The sequence below is a fragment of the Electrophorus electricus genome, chromosome 9 (assembly GCF_013358815.1).
Source record: "Electrophorus electricus isolate fEleEle1 chromosome 9, fEleEle1.pri, whole genome shotgun sequence".
In the NCBI taxonomy this organism is placed as follows: Eukaryota; Metazoa; Chordata; class Actinopteri; order Gymnotiformes; family Gymnotidae; genus Electrophorus; species Electrophorus electricus.
In genome coordinates, this window is record NC_049543.1 from 19,410,304 (window position 1) to 19,436,361 (window position 26,058).

General features: G+C 40.8%; 2 protein-coding genes across 5 annotated transcripts in view; both read left to right on the forward strand.

Moving 5' to 3' along the window:
- Nucleotides 1–928: 928 nt before the first annotated feature.
- Nucleotides 929–20,468, forward strand: arfip1 (ADP-ribosylation factor interacting protein 1 (arfaptin 1)). 4 transcript variants are annotated; one of them, XM_035530173.1, is made up of 11 exons: nt 929–1,078; nt 2,607–3,124; nt 10,015–10,113; nt 11,678–11,786; nt 12,919–13,020; nt 14,592–14,704; nt 15,683–15,904; nt 16,784–16,941; nt 17,853–18,027; nt 18,255–18,437; nt 19,110–20,468. In XM_035530173.1, exons 2-10 carry the CDS (start codon nt 2,795–2,797, stop codon nt 18,408–18,410), a joined length of 1,464 nt encoding a protein of 487 aa, XP_035386066.1. In that variant the 5' UTR covers nt 929–1,078; nt 2,607–2,794; the 3' UTR covers nt 18,411–18,437; nt 19,110–20,468. The 4 variants fall into 4 exon arrangements, with proteins under 4 accessions (XP_035386066.1, XP_035386065.1, XP_026872358.2 ...); XM_035530172.1 differs by having other exon boundaries at nt 18,255–20,468; XM_027016557.2 differs by lacking the exon at nt 12,919–13,020 and having other exon boundaries at nt 18,255–20,468.
- Nucleotides 20,469–21,442: 974 nt separating this feature from the next.
- Nucleotides 21,443–26,058, forward strand: part of fhdc1 (FH2 domain containing 1) — a 28,083-nt gene continuing 23,467 nt past the window's right edge. Inside the window, exon 1 of the mRNA XM_027016537.2 lies at nt 21,443–21,610. The gene's annotated coding sequence lies outside the window, so the exon portion shown is untranslated. The remainder of the gene's footprint in view (nt 21,611–26,058) is intronic.

Genomic DNA, 26,058 nt, shown 5'->3' on the forward strand with positions numbered 1-26,058 from the left:
GGAATAAGAAATTTTCAGAACTCAATTCACTGATGACAGTTCAAGGATAGACAGAGTCATTCAGTGACTGACCTCTATGGCCCAAATTAAACCTGTCGGCAAGTTTTAGGTGGTGCAGCAGTGTTATGGCATGGATACTGGAGCTGCCAAGATGCACAGATGTCGGTTCAGCAGTAGGACACTTTTGGTGAAGCATCTCATAGACACCTTATAAGTAAATCTCACGTAGACTTTTTTGCTGTCTGACCTCAAACATATATCAGTAGGAGTCAGATTTAGGAAAAAAAATATCTTAGTAAGCATAAGATGTGCTAATTTTTGCAAGGGAGATAAATAATTTTAATTTTAGAATTAGTGTTCAATTTAAGAGCACAATATGCCATCTAGTGGTTGACTATGGCGAGCAGTTTTAGAATTAGGTGAGCAGTTATAGAATTAGGATTTTCAATCAACTAAGACTTTTTATAACATTCAAGTTCAAGTTCAAGTTCAAGTTCAAGTTCGGTTTATTCGTCACATACATAGTCATACACAGTATAACTCGCAGTGAAATGGTGGAGAGTGCTCTGTCCAAACTGAGGAAGAGAAACAGGGGTGCATATAGAAAAATATATATGCAGATAAACATATATATTCTATGTATACATTCATACATATAATTAATTGCTCATAAAAAATGAAGTATGTAATAAAATTACATATATACAAGCTTATACTGTTTAAAGAATAGATAATCATACATAACTGGTTTCATGTAGCCTACATTCACAGATGTGCCTCCAGCAATAAACTAACAAACTAATAGTATCTTGTACAGTGGAATGTTCATCTTCACCCAGCGTGCATTACTTCTTGCAACCACAAGAGGGTGCTTGTGTGTTCTCCTTGCGTCCGTCGTTTAAGAACGGGGCCGTCCTCTTCCGGGTGTATTTGAAACGACTTTATTGAACTGAATTTCAGGGACCCAACGGGTGCCGAGTGATATCTTCAGTGGGTCACTTCTAGCAAACTAACCTTTAAATGACAACAGCCACACGACAATAAAGCGAAGAGCAGTATCGTTAGGCACCGTTTGCAGGTAAGTCACCGCGCTACGGAAACCATCTGTTGCACGGCCGTTTAGGACGGCAGATACGACGGCTCTAGCATGAAGCTACGGCTCATTTGTTTTGTCACTATTGTGTGACAAAAATGTTTGGGAAAGTTTGTTTTGTTTTTTTTGACAGGGCGTGACAATTTTATGAGTTTTATGTTTTTAGCAACAATTAAATTCTAACAATCTCTGACCACCAATGGTTCTATGGTCAGGAAAGTTGAGAGCAGACACATTTCTTGGGTAGGTTATAAAGTAAAATAGTCCACTGGTGTATGGACGTGGATACTGTAACTCCTACCCGTTGACAGCTGTTTCCGTGTAGAAAGTCGCGAACTTAATCGGTTTTGCGGGCGCAACTCGGTAAACAGAATGTAGCAACAAGCCGTTATGAATAATTAAAGAAATATATGCTTCGTTTTGTGTCGTTTGGCTGGAAGGACGAGCTCATCGTCTAATTCTTGGATACTTGAATATCGTTTACGTGTCCATGACATTTAACCCAGCGTTTCATTATTCTTAAAGGAGCCGTCTACATTCTTCTTGTCAACACTTGTCAAATTATTTTCCTTTACTCCGTGTTCATTTAATAAAGAACTGTTTGACATCGATAGTTCTCTGTTTTCACTGATCGTTACAGTATCTTATGCTGTGCATAATCTCGCACAATCTCGCACTTCCTTTTTCATGACCTCACAGGTCCTTTCATAATCCAAGTGGGCCAGAATCCAGATCGCCCCATTCTTGTAAAGTAGGGCATGCTGTTTCTCAACTAGCAATGTAACGGTACGATATGATATGATACGATACGGTACGGTAGGATTTTATTTGCGATTTCATAGAGGTGCTCTACAGATGTTGAACCATGAGTGTTTTGTTGCTATTTTTGAACGTGGAGTGTGTTTTTAATTTATTTATTTATTTTGATGTCGGTAATGTTTTAGCTCAGTTCTTTACTCTTCACAAAACCCGCTCCAGCATACTTTAGCACCAAGTTAGAAAGTGATCAATGGCTTTGTAACTGGAGCGTATTTTTACTTTCATCAAAGCTCAGCAGACAAATGAAGTGAGCTTTCGTGCTGTTTCAAATGTTACTTCATATGTTCTGTTATGATCTACTTTGATCTCATTTTAACCTGTGAACAGTCATCAATTCTGTATTACTTGGAATTGTATGTGTGCTCATTTGCACTTTCGAAACTTACTGTTTCTTCTTATTAAGCAGATCATGGATACATCATTGAGACCTTACCTATTGTCTCTGAGTATAGCATACATTAACACGACACTGAAATCTACTGTACAATGGTATGTAGGTGTCTGCTTTATGCAGCCATGCTGTACATCAGTAAACTGATGAGACTTAAAAGTAGTTTAAAGTATTTCTAGAATGGTATTTGCTGTGTAATGCACAAAGGAGGTACTGTGTGTGACTTTGTGTTAAATACCGCTTGTGGGTTGGGTGATTTCATAATGCTCCTGAAAAGACTTGCCTTCCTCTCCCATTGCACAGAAAAATCCATTGGGTTTGCCAAGCTATTCATCCTAAATCTGTGGAGAAGACTCTGAAATTGCCCTGTTACCCCAGGCCTTAGTGGCAACTCCAGCTATAATAGGAGAGACGATTCAACTGGTCCAGGATCAGCAAAACAGCACCAGGAACTACATCTTCACTCAGCCTATCTACATTTGCTTGCTGGCATGTCAATAGCTAGTTTTAAGCCCGAGCAGGATGTTACAGAGGAAAGCCAATCGGGCCCCAAGATGGAGGTTGCAAAAAATACCAAGTCTCTCGGCCAATTGGAAGATGCCTCAGCAGGTCTCAGCAACGATGCACACTTGACAGAGATTGATATAAATGACACCCACGAAACTAGAAACCTTGACCATTATCTTGAGGACAAGGATGAAGAAGATGAGAATGTCAGCAATGCCCATGATGACGATCATAACGGAGTTTATAAAGACACTGAGGATGAGGCTAATTTAAGCACAGCTAGTTGTGAAAAGGACACCCAGACCAACATGAAGGTGATGTGAACAGCCGCCGTGGCTTAGTTGGGTTCCTGTCTGCAACCTCTGCTCTATCTCCTCCATGCCGCTATAATTTCAGACAGGAGACAATCACACCCACAATTTTGTCAAATGCTTCCATTGAATGCCTCTGATTTGGGGCACTTCCTGAACTTCTAGCAGCATTTGCTCTAGCAAAGCTCACAATCAAACCAGGTCTGTCCTAGGACCATGCAGCTAAATTATTGTTAAATAAAATGCTAATGTTGACCTGTACCTTTAATTAACTGAAACATTGTTTATTAGTATGCCTTCTGAATTGCAGTTAGGCTAACCAGGACTTCTCATCAAAGGAATCTCAGTGTTTGTCCTATGAGGACATTCACCTATCCATTATGTCCCTCATATCCCTTATTGCAGTGGTATTCTAATCTGGACCTCCAATCCAAATCTGGTCTTGGATTTGTAATCCCTTGTAGTTGATTAAATGATTCTTGTAACTGGTTGACCACTTTATCACACCTGACTCCTAGAAAAAGGGAAGGCAGAACATCTGACCTATCCCTTGAGGACTGAGATTTGAATATGTTTAAATGCAATTAGCACAATTATAGTGTCATAATGATTAGAACAGCCACAGCTCACATTGTCAAAATTGTGCAGGTCTTCAGCCTCTTGCTTTCTGCTTCTTTTGATTTTTATTAATTTAAATTTGGCCAAGCTCCTTTGCTTCTTGTGGGTGTTTCCGGACTTGCTTATGATTTGGGCTGTGGTCATATTATGGTATGTGATTACGGTGTGATTAGAAAAATATTTAGTTATTCTAGTTCTGGGTTCTTTCTCTGGGGTCTTTGTAGTAAAGTTACTAAATAATTAATATAATTTGTCAAACTGTATCATGCCTTTAGATCCAAACCTTTTTTATTTAATGCAAACACATACATTTTCATTCAATTTTCATATTCAATTATGAGACTGTCTGGATTTAGTTTTTTATTTTTATTTTGTGTGTCTGTCTGTGTGTCTGTCTGTGTGTCTGTCTGTGTGTCTGTCTGTCTGTCTGTCTGTCTGTCTGTCTGTCTGTCTGACAGCCTCACTTATTTTCATTATTATGCAGACCTCATACCACAGTGGCTGTGCTCACCGTTGCAGGGCCTCTCCCATGTCAATAGCTGCCACACTCAGTCGTGGACTCTCGTGAAGAGAGCAGCCTGACCCTTAGCTCTGTGGACTATAGGACACTCGACCTGTGCTTGTTCACAGACAGCCTTATAAACACTCTCTTTGGCCCAATTGCTAGGGTTTATCACAGCTTGAAAATACCCTTAAGACCAGGTTCACTAAAGGCAGTAGCTCTTGGTAAACAGGTTAGCATGTGGGGCTCTCTGTGCAAACGCAGAAATACAGCATCAGACTGCGGCACCTGTTTACGTTGCAAAAATGTTGGTTGCTATTTTTATGACTGGCAGGAGAAGCACTAATCTGGTTGAGAGCAGCGCAATTACAAAGAGGTTGTGTTAGACTGAATACATGATCATCAGGTGTGGTTAACCATGCCGCCACAGTATCCAATCAGATTCCTCTTGTTCCTTTTTAAAGCCGGGCATGAGCCAGCGACAAAGTGCAGTGACAATTCCACTGAGCATGCAGGAACGACAGTGCCAACAGACATACTTCACCATTGGCAAAATGTTTGGCTCTCAATGATACTTTATTATTATTATTATTATTATTATTATTATTATTATTATTCAATGTGATAAGAACAAAATAAACATATTTGTGATGTGACTAATAATTTAAATGATAGAATTTTCAGTGCATAATGACAGACCAATTGTTTGATTCACATTAATTAGTCACAGTGGAATTGTTTTTCCTTATAAAAAAACCCAAAAAGACTCTCCAAACAGTTGCATGTAGTTAATTGGGATATATTGTTCATAGCCAAAATCCCATTTTGAGAAATTTGATGTGTTTCTAATGCTTGAAATGAGGGAGATACTGTGTTGCATTTGTGCTAAGGGCAGGTCTGCGGAGTCAGTGACCAGTGCCTATCTTTTGACAAAGTGCTTGTCTAGTCTCTGCTTGTGTTACTGGGTTCGTACAAGTGAAGGTATTTTGTAAGAGTTAATTGCCTTAAATCAGGGACTTCATCATGGCAAACAAAAGTGCTTTACTTTTGTAACTTGACTCTTGTATTTGCTCACTTGCTCATTTGTAAAGAAGTGTCCAACTGGCTAGCAATGTGGCATTAGAATAAAAATTCCTGTAGGGTTTTGAGCATCCCCAACCTTCATTTACCCTTCACTAATTACAAAGCACAAATACACAGGCTGTGTGTGTCTTTGTGAACGTGCCAGCAAAGCTGATTAAGGAACGAAAAGCACACTAAATGTACTACCAGAATAAATTTGCATTGCAGCACTGCAGTGGTACTGGAATATTACTATACACTGGCTCAGCAGTTAATAGGGGAGCAGATAACCATCTCTTTCTCCTGGCTGATCAGGTTGCTGTCGCACCCTCTCCCTTTCTTCATGCGTCGCCAAGCAACTGAACTCCAGGGCTTTCTTGGCCTTGTTTTACAGCATTCAGCCATCCAGTTTTGCTCACTGGTTTTGTTCTCTTTGGCTAGTCAGTGCCATAAGAATTCAACAAGACCCATCTATGGATTCCAAATTCTGGAGTTCCAAAAGGTTTATATGAACACACTTAACCAGCAAGGGACAGCAACATGGCTCAAATCTGCTGCTGATCCCTCTCGTATGGGTCAAGAAGGGTGACTGCAATTGTCATATTCATCCATTAGAACGTTTAGAGATGCTAACCTCCTGACATGATGGCATTGGATGGCTTTGAAAGATTCATGTGACCTGTTATGGGACACCACATTCTGCTTTCACCTGCCAGATTCCCACAAGCGTGGATGGACTTGGAAACTTCACAGTGGCGCTCGCTAAGTCTCGGATTTAATTTATTTTTCTAACGTCACTGTTTTGATGTATTGGATTGTAAAATCGAGGTCTAACTTATTTATTGGTGCAGCTTAAATGTAATTCCTGCACTTACTGAAGGTTTAAATCACAATTTTCAAAGCACTCTACACTGCTTTTGTAAAAACGAGTTGAAACATTTTCTTTAGGCTGTGGTCACAACTGTCCAGCGGAATATACACTGTGACGTCGCAGGTTCGTATTTCCAATCTGTTGGGCTGCGTTTGCGTGGCTTTACAGGAGCCATTTAAATTTAGATGCCAGTGTGTCTGCCTCTGGGTTGTCTGATGATCCGTTTGCACCATCGCCTGTCTTCTCTGAGCGTTTCATTCTTGGTGTGCAGTCTTCTTAACAGCTCTGTCACCTTGTTACAATGCCACAAGCACAATGCTCGAACTCATCATCAAAGGCGCTATATGTATCTCAGCCTCTCTCGTGTTTGACTGCTGCTCTCTGTGAACCATCAGGCTATCCTCAGTTTCGGAAGGGATGCAGATCAGATCTGCTTAGATGGCTCTGATTTTTTTTGCCTTTAAGCGGTGCACTGAAGCAGGTGGCTGTATTCTGTTGGTGCTGCAAATAACGTACTGTAATGTAATGAATCTGTTTGGTGTCATTATTGATGCTGTCCTTGAAAGCAAAGCATTCAGGACAAAGTCAAATCTTGTACAAAATTATTTATTTGTTATTTTTAATTTTTTTTTAATTATTATTTTATTTTTTGCAGGTGACTTTTTTAACTGCCCTTTTATTCCATCTTCCATATAGCAGTTACAATGTATAATATACAAAATACAATTTGGTATGCCATTATATCTCATCTCATAGCAATGTACCCTACAAATACAGCGGTTAATGTTTTGGGGTTTTTTTTATTACTATTGTCAAACAGCATGAATGATGTAGTGTTGTAGTACAAAAATGGCCCTCTTTCGTCATAAATAATGAATTGTGTGGCAGGTGGTAGCTTTGGTTAGCGATACCCAATGTTTGTGGAGTTCACATACAAGAGGCAGTCTCAATAAGAAAATGCATGTGGGCTACACCACTACTGCTCAGAAGACTATTACATGTTACATTGACTTCCATTTGAGCCCTTTCCAGGTTTGGTACCTCTGATGTAAGATGATCTTATGAGATATCATAAACATCTTGACATAGAAAGAATGACCTTTGTTTTATTCATATTTGTAACCAGTTATCTATATGGGTCCATTTGGCATGGCAATTTGTTTGTTATCTATACGAGTCTATAAATAAGCAGTGCAATAAGCTAAATGACTGAAGATAGCATTGGGTATTGCCAGGTACAGTCAAGCTGTCATAGTACGATAAAATACAGGACCACATGATGAGTAGAAGGAAATGCTTTTTGTACAAAGGAGCAACACACATGCGACTGAACACAGGTGCATTTTGTTAAAAGAAGAAAAGGCTAACCAGAGGAAACCACACTCAAATTGCATGCATAAATACACATGCATTCCAGTGGATGCATGTGTATAAAAAGACGTGTTATGGATATGGACAGGGGCGGGAAAGCCAGAGGTAAACATTCATGGCTTAGCCCCAGCCTTGGGGGCATTTTAATTTTTTTAATAAACAGTTGTTGTTTTTTTTTTTTTTTACTTAAATTATATTAACTATCAGGACAGTAACTTTTGTTGGCTTAAAATAAGGATAACATTGTCATATATCAAGCTCATCACATTCATAACAGTACAGTATTCTAAAATAACTTCACACCTGTTAAACGTTATTCCAGGTTACTTGGCATTTCTGTCCTTAGAACAGCCAAAAACACCACGAACATTTGGCATTTTCAACTATTTGAACCTGTTGGCAAGGGTGACTCCTCTCAAAAATGTTCTTATGTTTGTAGTTAGCTAACAGACTACTTTCAAGTTTGCTCACTGAGGTGGCAGACTGAAGTACACACAAGACACCACCACCATGACAATGGTGCAGACAGAGAGACTGAGAGAAAATGACAAAGTTTAATCATTAAAAAACAAAACGAAAGCAACAAGAAAATACCTATGGATATGGAGAGCCTGCTGGTGAATGACGTCTCTGGGTGTGATCTAGAATAAAAGTTGAGCTTCTCAGATACATGCACTTTGAGTGACATGGGGAAGGGACAACGTAAATACAGTAACCAGTGCTGCCTAGAATTTCCAATGCATGCTGCACCCAGAAGAATGAAAGTGTGTATTTTGTGTTCGCTCAGTGGTAGCTCAGCGGTTAAGGTACTTGAGTTGTAATCGGATGGTTCCGAATGGCCCCACCACTGCCAAGTTGCCACTGTTGGGCCCCTGAGCAAGAACCTTAACCCTCAGTTGCTCAAGTTGTACGCACTCATAATTGTAAGTCGCTTTGGCTAAAAGCGTCAGCTAAATGCCATAAATGTAAATGTGTTGATAGGCACCATCTGTAAACCTTCTAGCTTTTGTCACCATATGCTCTATTAGAAGCGCTTATCTATTTATTTACATTTTTTTTGTTTGATGTTTTGTTAGAGACTGTAGCTTATCTTGACATCAGCAGTTGGTTTCTGACAACACAGCCATCGTCGGCTGGGTATTTTAAGGTGGAAGACAACGCTCAACCATGTATTAAAACCTTCGGTAACGCTGCTGTAACATTCATACCAGTATAGCAACCACTTACTTGTCACTACCATGTTAGTACTATGTTATTATCATGCCAGGTCAGCGACACTGTTGAGAATGAGCCAGCGCCTAAATAACATCTGGTAAGCAGTAGTCCAGAATTCAGTCAGTTATGAACTCCAATAAGATGATATAGGTGTAACTAATAAATTGGTCAATGCATATAATCTTAAAGATAATCTTTTTCAAACTTTTTTTTTTTTTTTTTTGTCCTCACCATTTGCCTCCTGGGTATACCAAGCTTGCCAAATTACATCATCTGTCGAGATATGAAACAGATCATGTTGCCTGTGTCCAAAACAAGGAAACGCTCTTTGTCCAAGCTAGAAAGAGCACAGCGGTTCAGAAACACTTCCTTTCAGTGTCACCTAAAGATTAAACAGAAATATGAAACTTTCTTTTTCTGTGTAAGTGAACAAAAATGTTAAGGGTTCTTACTGTGTTCATCCTAGAAGAAGATCCCAGGTTTCATGAGCATGTGTCATTTTTATCTTGCCATTGCCAGGGAGTTATACACAAAGCAGGAATTCTCAGTACACAGTATAGCTAATGTCCAATGTGTAGATTGTCCAATAAGATGGCCCTCACATGCCCTCCTACTGGGCAGTCTTGACCTTTGACTTAAGTTAAGTATCTGGCTATCTGGTTAATCCTACTTTTGTCAAGTACTAATCCTAATCAGCAAGTGTTCAGTCTGGTCATAGAGAGGCAGCGGAGTTTTGGCACTCTCTTTCAACCTGGCTTCTCCCTTTTTACTGATCACATTTCCATGGAAACAAGTGGCTGCCACTTATGGTGTTTCCATGGTTGGACTCTGTGGTTTATTTTTATCTGCTCAAGAAAATAGCAGGTCATTGGGCCGTTGTTTGTTTGTTGTTGTAAAATAGTAATCATTTGGATATTAGCCTGAGTTTTAGTGTTGAAGGAGAGGCTGTGTGCATGCGCGTGTGTGTGTGCATGCGCGCGCGTGTGTGTGTGTGTGTGTGTGTGTGTGTCTCTTTTTTGTCTTTGTGTTCCATCATGTTCTATCAAGGATCTGGTGACGCAGCAGTGAAATGTTGCGCTTATTTGCTGGCTAACTGAAGTTCATTTGAATTCAATGGCAGTGTCTGATTGCAAATCCACAGTTATGTAAGATACTTTTAGGTGTGTCACAAGGTAAATTTCCCTGAATGTAACCCCCCCCCCCCCCAAAAAAAAGGTCTCAGTTTATTTGACCTTTAACCCCATGTGTGTATAGGTGGCTATGGCAAAGGAGACCCAAAGAAGCCCAGCTGCTGAACTGTCAGTCACCAGCAATGGAGACGCTGACACAAGTCATGAAGAAGTGTTTCAGCAGGTAGGAGAATGGCACTTGCCAGTGTTCTTTGCTACACCTTGGCTTCATACCATGAACTTGCCATGTTGCAGATGTTCAAGAATTTAACTCTGAGGTTGTTAAACCCAGTTCTCATATGATAAATGGCATGGATCTTTTTATAGAATTGTGCAATGCCATATATTCCCTTTACTTTACAGTTTAAAATGTGTTTCAGAGAGTCAGATTGCTTGTGTATTCTCTACTCATTGGGAGGCACTTGTTGCATACTAGCATCATAAAATCTGCGTTGTAATGGTCCATCAAATAATGTGTTTCTGCAGTGAATATTTTACATGCCTGTAGAACTGGACAGCTGTTGGCACGTGATTTGGCCATGTGACTAACCTCGTCAAAAGCTAGTATTATCCCTCCACCTACAGGCGCACAGACTGTGTACTGTAGTAGAACTGTTGAAGCACATTCACCGTAGTTTTTTTCATAAATGCTTTGTTGTTGTTGTTGTTTCATTATTGGATATGTAACTCGCTGAGATTTCATTGAGAGCTGACACTATGAAATCTGTGGATCAGCGGTGGCTACTGTTAGCAACATGGCTCTGCTGGGATCGAGTGGTGGCATTCAAACTAGCAGCACATGATGGCCACAGCTTCCCTGTGATAACTGGGTTCTATTTTAAGGCTCTTTATCCGTAAGACTGGGTGCCTGCTGGAGCTATTGACTCCCCACTGACTGGCCTTCTGCTTCCCATCCACTGCATCAGCTATCTGATCAAGGAGCAGTTCTGCACTCTAAAAAGTGCAAGGCCAGACCTGAGCCTTCATCTTAACACTGATCACAGATAGACTATAAATTATAAATTATGTTCAGAGCACATTCAAAACTCTGGGATGATCTTGCGGTTTTTCCAAATATAGTCAAACATGCAGTTCATACCAGTGGCCTTTCTGCTGTGGTTTGCTTATTCACTCTTGGGGGAAGAAGACAGATATATTCAAGAGATATTAAAGAGCCTGACAGTAAATGGATCAGCACAGCCTAAGGCCATAAGACAGTGAGGTCAGAGGAGGCATAAACGAGTGTTTTATTAATCCACATTTATACATGTCGACAGATGATTGGGGGGATTTCTGGTGCTATTACATAATAAAAGATGTCATTGCTAGAACTCATGAAGGAACTATTCAGATTTACTTTGTGTTGGTCTTGATGCAATATTGCCCTCTTGGTTAATTGAGGGCCCTTTTAGGGGTATCAGGTGTTGTGCTATGTGGTTTGTGTGTAAATGTACAATATTTTATCATGGGTTCATAAAATAAAGCTTAAACTTGAACTTAAAGCTTACACTGGTTTAACATTAGTCTTATTTTAATAGCATCAAGGACTGTGCAGAATTTATTTTTATATATAAATGCTGTTAAAAAGGTTGATCTTGAAACAAGTTTGCCATTTTATTTTTTTAAATAAAATATGTAAATATGATACAATATGAGAAATAAAAATGTCAGAGTCCTTGGACTGCAGTGCTGTTTTTGATGCATTACTTTGCTTTGTTTAAAATGATGCAGTTTTTTTTTTTGTGAAGGACTTGTCCCGTGCTGCCTCTGCCGCTGGACCAATCACTTCGCACGCCCACAGTGCACCGGACAGCTACGGAATGACTGAGGGCGTGGTTGCAGTGGGACCATACACAGGTACATAGTTCCCTTCATATCCTGTTTTCAGGTCATGTTGTACATATTAATAAAATATTACCAAATGTGCTATGACTTGAATAATTTTTATTTACAGATTTTTTCTGTGTGATCGTTTATATTCTTATGCAGTTGTTATAGGTTCAGTGAATTAAGACATGTATTTTCACTTTAAAAAAATAAAAACATTCAAGTGCAACGTAGGTTTGCTGGTTTGCTTTTCCCCATTCACAAGCCAATGGACATGGCTTGAATATCCTCTTACCCGAGAGCCTCATTCAGTACGAATCCAGAACCACTTCAATTGTATGGCTATACTTCATGTGCCTCTACGGGCAAGCTACAGAATTATAGGGGCATTTGAATTTGAAAAGCAAGACGTCCTCGTGTCTGTAATGAGCTGCTTGTGATCTATATTCATTCGCTGTCCCCTTTCATTAGCATCTCCCTTGTGCTGCGCATGTGAATAAATTAGTGGACCTGGACCTTGGCAACTGGTCCACTCTTGTACATAATGGTTAGCACCCTCTCTTTCATGACTTGCAAGTCCTGCTACATTTTGAGTATCAGAAACCATGGAGCCGATGTCCTTCCTATAACAGTTTTGTTAATATTTAGTATTTTATTTCTTTATTCCGGTAAATGAACGATTTTTAATTATTTGTACCTTTCTGTCTTTCTGGAGTCAGATACCTATAGAGCTCTTTAAAATGTCTCGCCTGGGATGAGAAACCAGAGTGGTTGGAGAACTCCTGCTTTGCAGGGGCAGTCTGCCCAGAAACCTTTTTTTTCCCCACAGCTGTTTGTTTTCCGTCACTGATGTGAAGAGAGGAAGTGTTTTGAACTGCTTTCCAAGCGAGCAAGCACTTCCAGGCTTCAATTTACCAGGCTTGTCCAAACACATCATCAGTTCAGCCAGAAAATGTGTCCAACTTGCAAGTTCTAATTTCAGAACTGAGAAAACCAGCATTTACACTTATGGAAAAAAAATGCCAATACTCTCCTCATCTCCCCTTATCAGTGACTGACAGTCAAATCAAAATGTGAACATGATTTTCAATGGCAGATAAGCCATAAGCCACCCCCACCCCACCCCACCCCCGCCTTTAATGCTGCTACCGCCCATTTCCAGGGACGAAGAGCCAGCCCACTTCGCCGACTGTAGTGCCCAATCCCGCGGTGGCTAGCCGGCTGGCTCGTGCGGCTAGTGACAGTCAGGTGGAGAAGGAGAAAGGTACGGCGGCCTGCCGCTGACACTCCTCTCCTGACATTCCTCACTCTCCCCTGCTGAAATGCCCGCTGACATGCCTCTCTTGCACTAACCCAATGTCTGCCCCTCTGCTTCCTTCTCTCCTGTTTGTTCAGCCGGCTGTCCGCAATGGCATCTGTTTTTTAAAAACATTACTGTCAGTTGCATGGGGCAAAAGCACTCTTACAATACAAAACAAAACACAGCAACAACAACAAACCCCCCCCCCCCACAAAAACTCCATTCCTTTATAGACTATTTTGAATCCTCGTGTAGCTTAATTGACTTGGCATGCATGAAGTGTTTCTTGTGAATTAATTCAAGTTTGGCAGATGTTACACTGAAATACTGATTTTGGGTCATTGCTTTGTTATGGGACAGCTCTGATTTCATGGGTTTTTTGCTCGTGCTCTGTTTGGTGCCATTATCTCCTCTACGCTCTTCTTCTAAGCTGCTCTCTCCTCTCTGAATCTGAAGCAGCACCTTCCCCATCTCTTGACATGGCTAGCCCGATTCCCGTGGCTAAGATAAGCAATGTGATTGTCAGCATTTTAGATCTTCTTACTTGCCCTTGCCCCTCCAGGTGAGCATTAATACTTCGCACTGCTTTAGTTGGCTGCCACTGGGTCTGCTCGTCTCTGCTGTGTTTCTGAAGCACCTTTTGCTGGAAACATTAGTCTGTTTATTTCTTGGAACGCATCTGCTTTGCTACAGGATGTCTCTTCCAGCACCTGATAGCCAGTGCCATATTGCATTACAACTATTAAATAAAACAATTACATTACAGCAATAAACACTTTTCCAGCTTTTAAATATGGCTTTGGGTAGTTTTTAAACAAATCTGCAGAAATGTATGATATGAGACACTTATTTGGGATCACATATTTAGTCCCATGACTTTGCGTCACACTCCAGTGCATTTGTGTCACACCCCTAATGCAGCCCCGTAGAGAAACAATGGACTGAGCTGATCTGAGAACAGGGCAGGGTTAAAGAAGACACTGACTCTTTCAGCCTTTTCCCTACTAAAGCATATCAGATAAATATTCTCTGCATTGTGGCAGAGTATAAATATCCTAAAACAACTGACCTTGATTGCCTAATCTGGGGGTGTGCCCATCACAGCACTTTAGAGATTTAGTGTCCTGTGTAGTTGAGTTCTAACCCTGAACTGCTACACCCGGTCCAGCTAATCAAGGTCTTCGGTGTCCACCATGTGTGTTAGATTAGGCCAGTAGAGTGCCAGAAGTGAGGTTGGACATTCTTTGTCTAAGTGATTTTGCCTTGTTCCACTGGTCACATTGTATCTCAGCAGGGCTGCAAATGTGTGCCAGACATGCATGGGTATGATATCATTTCTTTTTGCCATCATAAGGGGCTAAATATGTTCACAATAGATTTTTAAAAAATCTCTTTTTTCAGGTGTCTGCAGAAAGGTATCGCGAAGTCCTGGTTTTAAAAGTTACTAGAGTAGCTGTTGTAAAGTTTGTATGTTTACTCATTTTATTTTTGTGTGCTAACTCAGTTTGTCTGTAATTCACGGTTATTTTGATCAGGCAGTGCAAGCGGGCAGACACAAAGTGGGGCAGTGGTCCTGGCCGATGACATGAAGAGCCCCGCTCTGGAAAAACTGGAGCTAGTCAGAAAATGGAGCATCAACACATACAAAGTGAGTGACGCCTGTGGCCAAAGTTACTGCGGTAATAGACGGCCTATAAGCCGGGGGGGGGATTAATTAATTAAAAAAACACTTGCACATCTTTTTTTCCCCACATGTGGTTTCTTTGTAAGGGTTTAAAGCTAGAGATTTACATATAAAAGCTTTGCAGTAAAAAGCTTTGCAAAAGATGCAAAAAGATGTGGAAAATCTGATGAATTGGTTTGTCATGGGCCTAGGTGTATGTTAATGGAAAGAGGCAGGACAGGGAAGATCCAGTTAAGCTGAATGACAGACTTACTCTGTGCCACAGATCGTGTTCTTCTTCATTTATTAACCTCTCTCATGAATCCAATTAGGATCTGCATAGTTACTCTCCACTGCCTTCAGGGCATTTGTACACACACACACACAGACACGTACGTCTGAAACCAAGTGTCTGTACAAATGTCCTGGTTTTATCACTTAACTTAAAGCAGTTAGCCAACCTCAGTAATGAGCTCTCATTGGAGCTAATTTGTCATGCAAATGAGAAGCAGTTCATCTTGAATTTGTTTGTTTGATTAATTAGCACTCTAGTTGCTTTGAACGGCTGATAATAACCTACTTTTCCAGAATGTTGCATTATAAGGCTCTTCATTGCTCAAATTTGATTATGCTATACAACATGAGTACATTTTCTACACTATACTCACCACCAACTTTGCCAAAAAAAAGTTTTTATTTTATTATTTATTGTAATTTATTGCAATATTATGTTGTTTTTACAATAACATTTCAGGTCTTGTCTGCTCACACCTGACTCCGTCATGCTGTCAAATTTGGTTTAACCAGCTTTGCCTTGCTTGGGTATTCATCAGCATTGAGGCACGAGTATCCTGCCTGTGCCTTGTCTTTGTGCCATGGTTTTTTATTTTATTTTTTTGTGTGTGTCTGTCTTTGGGAGGTTTCCCCTGCGTGCCTTCACCGTGTGCACTACATTTCCCACAGTGCACCAAGCAGATCCTGTCGGAGAAGCTGGGCCGTGGCTCACGCACTGTAGACCTGGAGCTGGAGGCGCAGATTGAGGTGCTGCGAGACAACAAACGCAAATATGAGCACGTGCTGAAGCTGGCGCAGACACTGGCCAGCCAACTGGCCCAGATGATGCAGACGCAGAGGCAGCTGGGTGACGCCTTCGCCGACCTCAGCCTCAAGTCACCTGAGCTACACGTGAGTATGTGAGGAGGTCCTGCACTTCGGCCCCAAGGAACATGGTAGTTTTTGAGATGGCCGCTAAATCCAATGGAAACCCCCCTCCCCCCCTTGTTTGGGTTCAGGTGACCAAACCTGTGCTGGAGGGCCTCAATGGTTCAACAAAGTATTTTAATACATTCCAGTGTGTTATTTTTGTCTCTCCCATACAGCCCTATCTTATGTTAATTACCTGTCATTCAGGTATGTTAAAACACTTGTTTTGGACATACCTGCTTTAAGTGACCTTTACAAAATCTTACATGGCAGCCTGGTCTTGAGCAATGTGGAACAAACTATTTCTTGTAAAGGTGTATGGTTTGTCGCTTTTTCTTAAAAGGCTTTTCTGACTCAAAAGGTTTAAGAATTATCTGTACACAAAGACCAACTTTTGAAACATTGGTCCCATAATCATTGAAGGAATCCATGGAATAGTGAAATATTTCTGCTTCCCAGACTTTAAGCTTAATAAACCAAGGGTGTGCCGAGATTGAATTTGTAAGTAGAATTTATCCCCTCACAGAATTATTTTGCACTGCTGAGAGTATGTCCATTTGACCCAAGCATAAAAATAGTATTATCATGATATTGTTATCTAGCCTTAGGCCCAAGTCCACACAGTGCCATGAGGAATGGTGTATGGTGTACTTACTAATGCATCATCTGCATGTTGAAGCTACTGTGCATGCATGCGCAGTGTGCAATGAATTTTGTTACATCAGTGACTGCTCAGAGCAGCGGAATGCTGGACTAGAGCTCTCTGTAGACACAGATCTGCAGATCGTGTCGCTTTCTTTATCCCCCCATTTCGCATTGTCATTATTATGAATGTGCTGAGATGAGCGACTCTGTTTCCAGGAGGAGTTTGGCTACAATGCTGAAACTCAGAAGCTACTGTCCAAAAATGGCGAGACGCTTTTAGGTGCCATTCACTTCTTTATTGCCAGCGTGACCACGCTGGTGGACAAGACCATCGAGGATACCATGATTAACATCAAGCAGTATGAGGCAGCCAGGTATGTATCAGAAATTCGTCCTTGGTGGTCTGTTTTCAAATTAAGCCCCTGGACTGCAAAGAGTCAAAAGTCAAATTTATTTATATAGCACTTTTTATATCAGATGTTGTCACAAATCATCTCACAAATCATCAACGGCCGAGTCCAAGCCTTCAGTGAGCAAGCCAGGGGCAACAGAGGCAAGGAAAAACTCCCTAGAGCATGAGGAAAAAACCTTGAGAGGAACCAAGACTCTAAGGGGGGGCCATGCTCCTCTGACCGACAACAGTCGCCACAACAGTAACAATATAGACAATAAGGAGCAGAATAAATAGTGAACGAGAAAGATAACTAATTAATTTTAAAAATGAAAAAATAAGCAATTACTGCCTAGGCTGGTTGTCTAGTCTGGACCCGATGGTGCGCGCATGTCCAAAACCCATCTCGCACGAAAACGTCCATCAAGGGCAACAGAGAAATAGTTGGCTGGGGTGGAGATGTGGTGGGACAGCAGGGGACATCAGGGGGTGGTGGGAGTAGCCATGGCAGCTGAGACGGGTTGAGGCTAAGTAACATCATGACATCAAGGGTAGGTGTACCTCGGCGGAATAGATCATTAGGCATGTCCAGGTACATGGGTGTGTAAATTGGGGAACTATAATGTGCAAAGATAAACTCTGGCAGATCTAGCTATGGCAGCACAGCTCAGACGATGGAGCAAGAAGGAAACACAGGCATGAGGGCACCCTGGAACATCAGCACTCACCCGCTCTCAGTTAAAAAACTTGAGTGACAAAAGAGCGGTGAAGTAATTGCATAGTACGGAGAAGTAACCTGTCACCATGGCGTCGTTCTAATGTAGCCAGCGTAGCTATGCTTCCCAGACTTCTGTGGAGTGGAAAGAAGTCCAAGCCATGTGTCCTGTGCTGCAGGGTTGAGTACGACGCGTATCGCACAGATCTCGAGGAGCTGAACCTGGGCCCACGAGATGCCACCACGCTGCCCAAGATCGAGCAGTCACAGATGCAGTTCCAGATGCACCGTGAGAAATATGAGAAGATGCGCAAAGACGTCTCCATCAAACTCAAGTTCCTGGAGGAGAATAAGGTATTCCTTCAGACAGGGGCATGACTTTGTCAAGACCAAGCCTTCAGCACTGTAGTAGGTGTGACAGACACAACAAAAGTGTTATCAAAAGTTTTTAAAACAATATTTGGCAATTAAACATTTATATTAATGGTGTGGTGGTTTGAGGAGTGTTGACTTTGTAATTAAGCGTTGCCAGTAAAGTGCTGATGAACGCTGTCCACTAAATGGCTCCTCATCCCACTTAGGTGAAGGTTCTTCACAATCAGCTGGTCCTCTTTCACAATGCCATCGCCGCCTACTTCGCCGGCAACCAGCAGCACTTGGAGCAGACGCTCAAGCAGTTCCACATCAAGCTGAAAATGCCCGGAGCGGACGTCCCTTCCTGGCTGGAGGAGCACTGATCGGCGGACCCTCCTTGAAGGCAGGTGGTAAGCTCCAGAAAGAAGAGAAGGCTAGAAGAAGTCCACACACTCCTTACATGAGATGTAAAAAAGTAAAAAAAAAAAAAAAAATCAATTGAAAAAAAAAGGGAACAAAGATAAAAGAAAGCAAGGGAGCGGCCTTTTCTTGCCCTGTCTCCTTTTTCACTTCAGGACACTAAACCTTTCAGGAAATGTAAAGAAGGTTTAGTGGGAGAGGGTTAGCCTAAGAAAGAAATATTTATCTTCTACCATGTTTTCCCTCTTTGAATGGTTGTTTTTGTTTTTGTTTTTAAAGAATGCTACTCTCCTTTTGTTTGGGAGAAGGGAATTTTTTTTTTTTACTTTCGTGGGGAGGAAAAGAGTGGCCTTGAGATGTTCCTTCAAAATCAGCAACCGTGCACTTTGTGGTATAAAACGTAGGACAAATCTAATAGAACATTGCTTATAAGAATAAAGAAGAAGCTCCATGACTGTAACCCAGTACTACATGGGGTCCAAAGGGGGGAAAAAAAACAACAACATAATTTGTAGCCCCATCTTAGGATTTCTCAAGGCCTCTTTCATGTTCACATCATTGTTATTCTGCCTTATCTTACTTACCAGACTAGGTAAAAGTGTGTTCTTTTTGGTCCTCTTAACTTCATATCTCAACATTTTGTCCTGGGTCCCGGGACCAAGAGCGTTCAACAATCTTGTACCACACGCAAACCAAGACTCTGGGAACAAGCCGCCTCCCCCTTCATTCTCTTCCTCCACCTCTCCTCCCCCTTCTGTTCATTACTGGCCTGAAAGATCTCATCTCTCCCCTCCCCCTCCCCACGCCATGGAGAGTTGAAAGCATCCACAATGTTCGCACTCTTCAAGACACACCAACCCACGTTCCACTTCCAGGAGTCCGAGATACTGTCCTGACACCGACAAGTACATGTTACAGTGAGACTTGCTGTCCTGCCATTGGTGGGATTGTGCAGCGTGGAAAATCAAAGACAAAAAAGAAAAATGCTTGATGTTTTGCTTTAAAATTGTCCATGTTTGACATTCATAGGTGACAATTGGGTGAGAAAGGGGGGGAGGGGCTTATCTTTGTAAATGTAATGTGCCTTTCACTCTGTCAGTCATGTGCAGTTTAATCTTGTGTTGGCTCAACACTTGGTCCCACTGCCATGCTATGGAACAACACACACAAATATATGTACAGTACAACTGCACATATTCCATAACAAAAAAGACAATTTCTGTTCACTCCTCTTTTGACTTGTTGGTTGAATTTTTCCGATTTATTTAAATTTTTTGTAACTACTTCTTGTCATAACATTGCATTCCAGACAGTTGCTCAACCAGGAAACTTTTATAGGACATAGAAACCAAATTAAATTGACGTGGACCACTGTGTTTGCACATATGCCTGACTAAGTCTTCTCCTTTTTGAAATTAGTTGTTGTATTGTCTGTTATTGTGTTTCTCTCATTTCTGATGATCTGAACCTTCCAGCACAGCACAATGGTGCACTAGTTCCATATTTCTCTACCATCTGATGCAGATTTTTCTAGTTCAAAATTTGCTCCCAGCACCTTTATAGCCAGAAAAACGACATTTTTAAAGCTCTTGGTCATTATTGTACTCCACTACATAGCACATATGTATTTTTATCAGGTTGGCCTGTGGCTGAGGTTCAAACCATTCTGTTATTTCATAACTGAGGGACAGTGATGTCAAAAGAGCTTCAGCTCCTGACCTAGCTTGTCAGCTTTATTCAGTTATGATTTTTATGTAGCCACTTTTGTTTTTGTGTAACCCTTTAGATCTGTAATGGAAGCACGTTGGTATCTTTGCAAAGTACCCGATGAGAACTGACAAAAGTGGACAGTCATATCTATATATTTGTAACTTCCTGTTTTACTTAGGGAATAAATGATTTTGCCATGGGCATTTTTTTATTAGCAAAGTTGCTAATTGACAGTGCCTGGATGTTGAAAAAGATTTGCAAATGTTGCGCAAGACTTGAGAGGAGAAGAATTAAATGTTTTCCTTCGTAAATTCCCGCGTGGACTGTGCTTTTATTAAATCTGTTGAAGTGTCTTGTTTTTTTCCATTCTTACATACAGTACAGCTAAATCTAAATCTGTTGGTTAGCTTCGGTGTAATCAACTTCCCACAGAGGGCGTTGTTACTCTATATGACAACCACGTAGCCAAATGCCCTTGCCTTCTAAATGATCCAGAAAGTTGCTTTGTTTACTGTAGATGGAATGATTCTCATTTTTGCTTGCGTGAATAGAGACGCGAACATATCCGACTTATCCATGTGAATAAAACAGGGGTTTCACGTTTAGTCTCCCCACCCCCTCAAAACAATCTATTATCCAGAATCTTGTTCAAAACAGAATGCTCGCGTGTTTGTATACATTAATAAACTAACAACCATTATTTCCTTTTACTTGAATCTGCATAAATTGGCTACTTGATCGTCCATATAAGGAGGAGAAGCACGCGTAGGCAGATTTGGTTATTTGCAGAGGCATCAGGGCTTGAATAAGTCCCTGTATTTCTTTTCCAGTGTGGTTAAAGATATTTTGGAGTTCTCTGCTTTTCCTGGAACACAATTCCCCCTCTTTACGCTTAACTATAAACCATACACAAGTCATTCACTCCATTGTTGGCTAATGACATGCTGGCTAATGACGTAACATCCATCATCCATTCACCTTCCCATTTGGTTTAACGGTGATGGGTGGAAATGTTATTTAATCGTGTCGCATTTAATTTGTTGTAGAATTAGACTAGTAAATATATTATGAAAGTCAAAGACATTGCGCAACCAAAAGCCCTACTTAACAGAGGGTAACCGCACAAAGATTTTACACAATCAAAAATCTCTTGAGCTAGTTCTCCATTCTCGTGATTTCCATTGCCTTGCACATGTGTTATTAATGGGCGGTGACAGCGACTTCACCTGGGCCGTGCACTTTGCAGAGGGCGCATGCGCCAGTCCCGTTTGCGGCGCCTGTAGCGTCCGCACGCCACGATATCCAGCAGGTTTCAGCGCGGGACTGCTGAGGTGATGCACACGTACCGGAGATTTGTACTTAGGACGCAGGACGACACACATCTCCCGGTCGGGAATATCCTTGTCGGTTTTAGGAAAAAGGATATTCGTACTTCTCACTCACACTGAACGCGGTAAGAGCTCCTTCACTTTCAAAAGCGCCTGCAGTGTCACTACATTCTGTTTTGAATTGCCTGTCTTTTTACTAGACACTTGAACCGCTGTATCATCATGTGACTTTCAACGGTTCAAGCTTATCTCGCCCTTTTTCTATAAAAGTGTGTTTCATAATGGATACGTTGTTTCGCTGTGTTACAGTAGGCCAGAAAGGACAATATCTATGCATTTACTTATTTATTATTCTACGTTAATGTTTCAACCTCTTAAGCCCGTACATGGCATACACTAAGGTTTTTCACTTCGCTGTGCTCATCGTTTTATTACTGTGGTTGTCAATGGGCTGGTGCCTGTGTTTGTTATATATTTGCGTTAATAAGATAACTCGAGTGTTTCCACGATTGTGCATCAGTGCAGAATGACAGGTGTATAGTCCGAGATTCTTCCTCCCGTTTAATCACGTGCAGGAGAGTCCCCGTAAGGACGCCATTCCACAGTGGTTCCAAGGTCTTTTTAAAAGAATTTTGGTCAGTGCCGAGCCTACGTGTGTGTGCGTGATTGAATTAATAACTGCAGCCTATTGTTAATCTGCGCCAAAGCTGTCTCTGCACGGCACATATTTTACAGCCAAAAATAAGAGACACACTCCGGTACGTCTCTGACTTGGAGGTTAAATCCACAGTTGTTATAAGACATTCAGTGAATGGACTGGACAGTTGCATGACATAATATGCCATGATTACGTGTTTCCTGTACTGTCCAATAGTAAATGGGCAATGACACCATTTTCGCAGCTTTGGCGTTGTATCTCGGCACATTAGATTTTGAAACGAAACAATGAGGTTAAACTCCAGAATGTCAGCTTTAAATAAAAGTTGTTCATATGTGTTTTGGATAAAGCCTATAGAAATCAGAGCCCTTTTTTACAGCCCACACTAACCCCATCCAGTACAATCAATGACATAGTTGGTCAGTTATCATAATATTAAACTAAATGTGTAGCACTTGGTGGTAGGTCCTTTGCAGTTGATAACCGCCTGAAGTCAGTGACCCAAAGTCATCACCAAATCCTGAATATCTTCCCTGGTGATGTTCTGCTAGGCCTATAATACATCCGTTTCCAGTGCTTGTTTGTTTTGGTGGGGCTTTGTGCCTGCAGTTACCAGTAACTGAAATTCACATTCAGTGCCAGGGCCAATTGATTGAATCATGTGGATCCTAAAAGCTTTGAGAGCGTGTTTCAGGTTTGTCACAGACACACCAAATCCCGTGACTATGCATCTGCTTGATTTATTTTGTTTTGGGATTTTTTTGTTTTTGTTTGTTTGTTTAGTTTTTTCAGTCTCATAACATAATGCTTTTCTGGCAATGACATTTCTTAGTCCAAGATACCAACCTCAACTGCTGCATTTAAAATCACCTCTCAATCTTTGGCTGGCTACACTGCACTTCAACCAGTAGTGCAGTGACACAGCTGTCTATGAAGCAGCTGAGTAGTGAAATGCCCCCATATCATCCCCTCTTCACTACAGTGTGTATTACGGTCTCCATTACAGTCTCTGTTATGGTCTTCTAGAAGGGGATGACTGTATGTAACTATGTAACAAGAAAGGCTGTGATGCCAGTATTGCCATATATGCCAAAATAGATATAATGACCCTCAACACAAAGCTTAGACATTGTTTTGTTTCAAATCCAATGTATTGTCACAGTCTGATTACACTGGTCAACAGTGATTTTGCTTCCCTGTTTATGATGTGTTTTTGCATACTGAATCTAAATATGTTTTCAAAATTTCTCCATAGTTTTTTTTTTTTTGTTCCAGTATACACATATATCAATATGTATAGTATGGAAAAGTGGCACCAGCGAAAGTAGATACTCTCTATGTTGTCATACTGCTGGACACTGAAGAGGGACGTTCCTGAGGCAAAGTATACACAAAACCCATGCACTGTACGTTTTAGAAGTATGTTTGTACACATTTTAAATGCAATAATAGCCTTATCTAGGAATAAGTAATATATAATGAATGTACAATTGACACACTTAGAAACCGTTCATTGTAGTATAATTCTAAAAGCAGATTTGAAGGCATAATATAATGTACTGTAAAGTCCAACTATTTTAGTCCAGGGAAGTAAAGAAGGTAAAAAAATTTGTTGCCTCTCTCTCTCTCTCTCTCTCTCTCTCTCTCTCTCTAATATATTATATATATATATATATATATATATATATATATATATATATATATATATATATATATATATATATATATATATATATTAGCTCCTATAGTTGCTAGCCTCTAAGTACAAATAAACTCTTGGGTGGTGTTCTGAGCTCCAGAGGTCTTTGTAAGCTTTATTGTCTTGCTGGGTCACAACTTGCGTCGCTTTTAATTGTAATTCGCTTTACCCCCGACCCTGCCCAGCCTGGCTCCATGACAGCCCAGGCCATTTCTCATGCTGCATTGAGGCAGGGAGAATCCATTCAAGAGTTCCGGAACAAAGTGCAAGGAGAAAAAAGTTTCCCCAAGGGTCAGCGCAAAAGGGGGAGGGTGGTGGTTGTCTTGTTGCTATGTCGCCATGACAACTGACACTTTAATGCGCGAGTCCTGTTGGCAAATCCTAACCCATTCCGAAATTGTGCATCCTTATGGTCATTAGGGTATGTTGTATTCCAAACACTATGAAATGTCTAGTCAGACAGGGTCAGGTATCTGATCATGGTAACCAAGAGTGCGGGTATTTCTGATCTGGTCAGTGTTCATTGGCTGGAAGTTCTTCCTTGGCCTTCAATAATGTAATTCAGCATAAATCACTGTGGGAATACAAGAAACAAGCACTTGAGAGGATTACGCCATTTGATGCTTACACCATCCATCTCTAGTTGCTAAGAGCAGAGCGCAGGAACTCCCTGAAACAGTGGTCAGTATTCATCAAAAGGTATGGCATGTGATCAGATTGTCAAAATAAGCATTTCCTCCATGGCTTGCATAAGGGGCTAATCATTCTTCACACTATTTCTGAACTTATTCCCCTCCTATGGCACCCGCTAATGGACCTTAAAAGGGAATGCATTCACCAGTCAATCCAATTCCAACACCAAGTAAATATCAGGTGTTTTGGGTCACCTGCTTTCCACCTGCTGTTCTACAGCTCCCAAGCTGTATTTTTATGCTTCTGTAGCTAATGTCTAGACCCACAGCTGATTTATGAGACCTTGTTGTCTAGGGTGATGATATACCAAGATAACTTGGCTCATGTTAAAAAAAAAATTGCCAGTCTGAAAATGCAACAGTAATAACAACCTTAGGGTAAAGATAGTAATTCAGTCCTTTTACCATTGCTAAGTGCAGTCCATCTCTGGTTCATTGCAGTTAGTTCTGAAAGAGGTGAGAGTTTTTTTTAGAGTCTTATCTAATGTCTTATTGTATTTTGTCTGAATAACCTGTGACTAAGTTTTGATTTAAAATTTATACTCCGTTATCATTTATACTATATAGTGGTCATAAGGCAGGGTACTCTCACTCTCTAAAGAGACAAAACTTACAGTACTGTTTTTAGTGCCTGTTTTACATGTATTTGGAAATTGGCGACTATTGGATAACTTGCACTGAAAAATACATAGGCTACATAAATATATACCTACATGCATGTACATAGATTTATGAACACAATGCAATCTAAGGTGTGCAACAACATTGGATTAGTGTGAAAGGATCAAGCATGTCAAACCCATTGAATTGAAATGTACCAGTTGCTCACGTATTTTGGTGTCATCTGTTAGGCCACATGTATATTTACCTCTGAGTATCCTTGGATGCCCATGTTTTCCTGGAAAGAATATGAACTTGTAATTCCACTAATCATCCCGGCCAAATTGCTGCAGTCCTTTTTATTGGTTAGATATAATCTTTCTTCTCATGGAGCTATATAACTTATAGATATAGACTCATTTAATTCAAGGTAAACTGTGCAGCTTTCTGTTTGAGTGATTCTTTGATTGGAATCCAACTAAGCAATTTGTTGGCGGAGTGCAGTCATTATAACGGTATTCTTACAAGACTATGTGCATGTGTATGTAGGTGCACACATTGTGCTATTTGAAATCCTTGGTTTGCTTCATGAAATTAGATTGATGCCCATATAATATCTCTGCTTGCAATGCCCTTGTTGGTTTATACAGGTCAGGACAGATCACAGACTTAGTTAATGGTGCCATATGTTTAAAAGCTTACCCTCAGTATTGTGGGCTGTAATTATGACCTTGCTCTTAAATTGCTGAACATTTACTGCACTTTGCTGGTTGTCAAAACAGAATTAGTATAGATGGGGAGACATACTCTCAGCTGTATTTGGTTTGGCCCTCCTTTAATTTTGGTTGCTTTTGGAAAGCTCCATCCCAGCCCATTGGGGGTGCCCATCAATCGGGTTGCGTGACATTGTTAATGGCATTACAC

Excerpts from the sequence above, each read along its gene's own strand:
- arfip1 (XM_035530172.1), top strand. The coding sequence starts at position 2,795 with ATGTCAATAGCTAGTTTTAAGCCCGAGCAGGATGTTACAGAGGAAAGC. Across the intron at positions 10,114-11,677 it reads ATGAAGAAGTGTTTCAGCAG|GACTTGTCCCGTGCTGCCTC; the intron begins GTAGGAGAATGG and ends TTTTTTGTGAAG. Across the intron at positions 11,787-12,918 it reads TGCAGTGGGACCATACACAG|GGACGAAGAGCCAGCCCACT; the intron begins GTACATAGTTCC and ends GCCCATTTCCAG.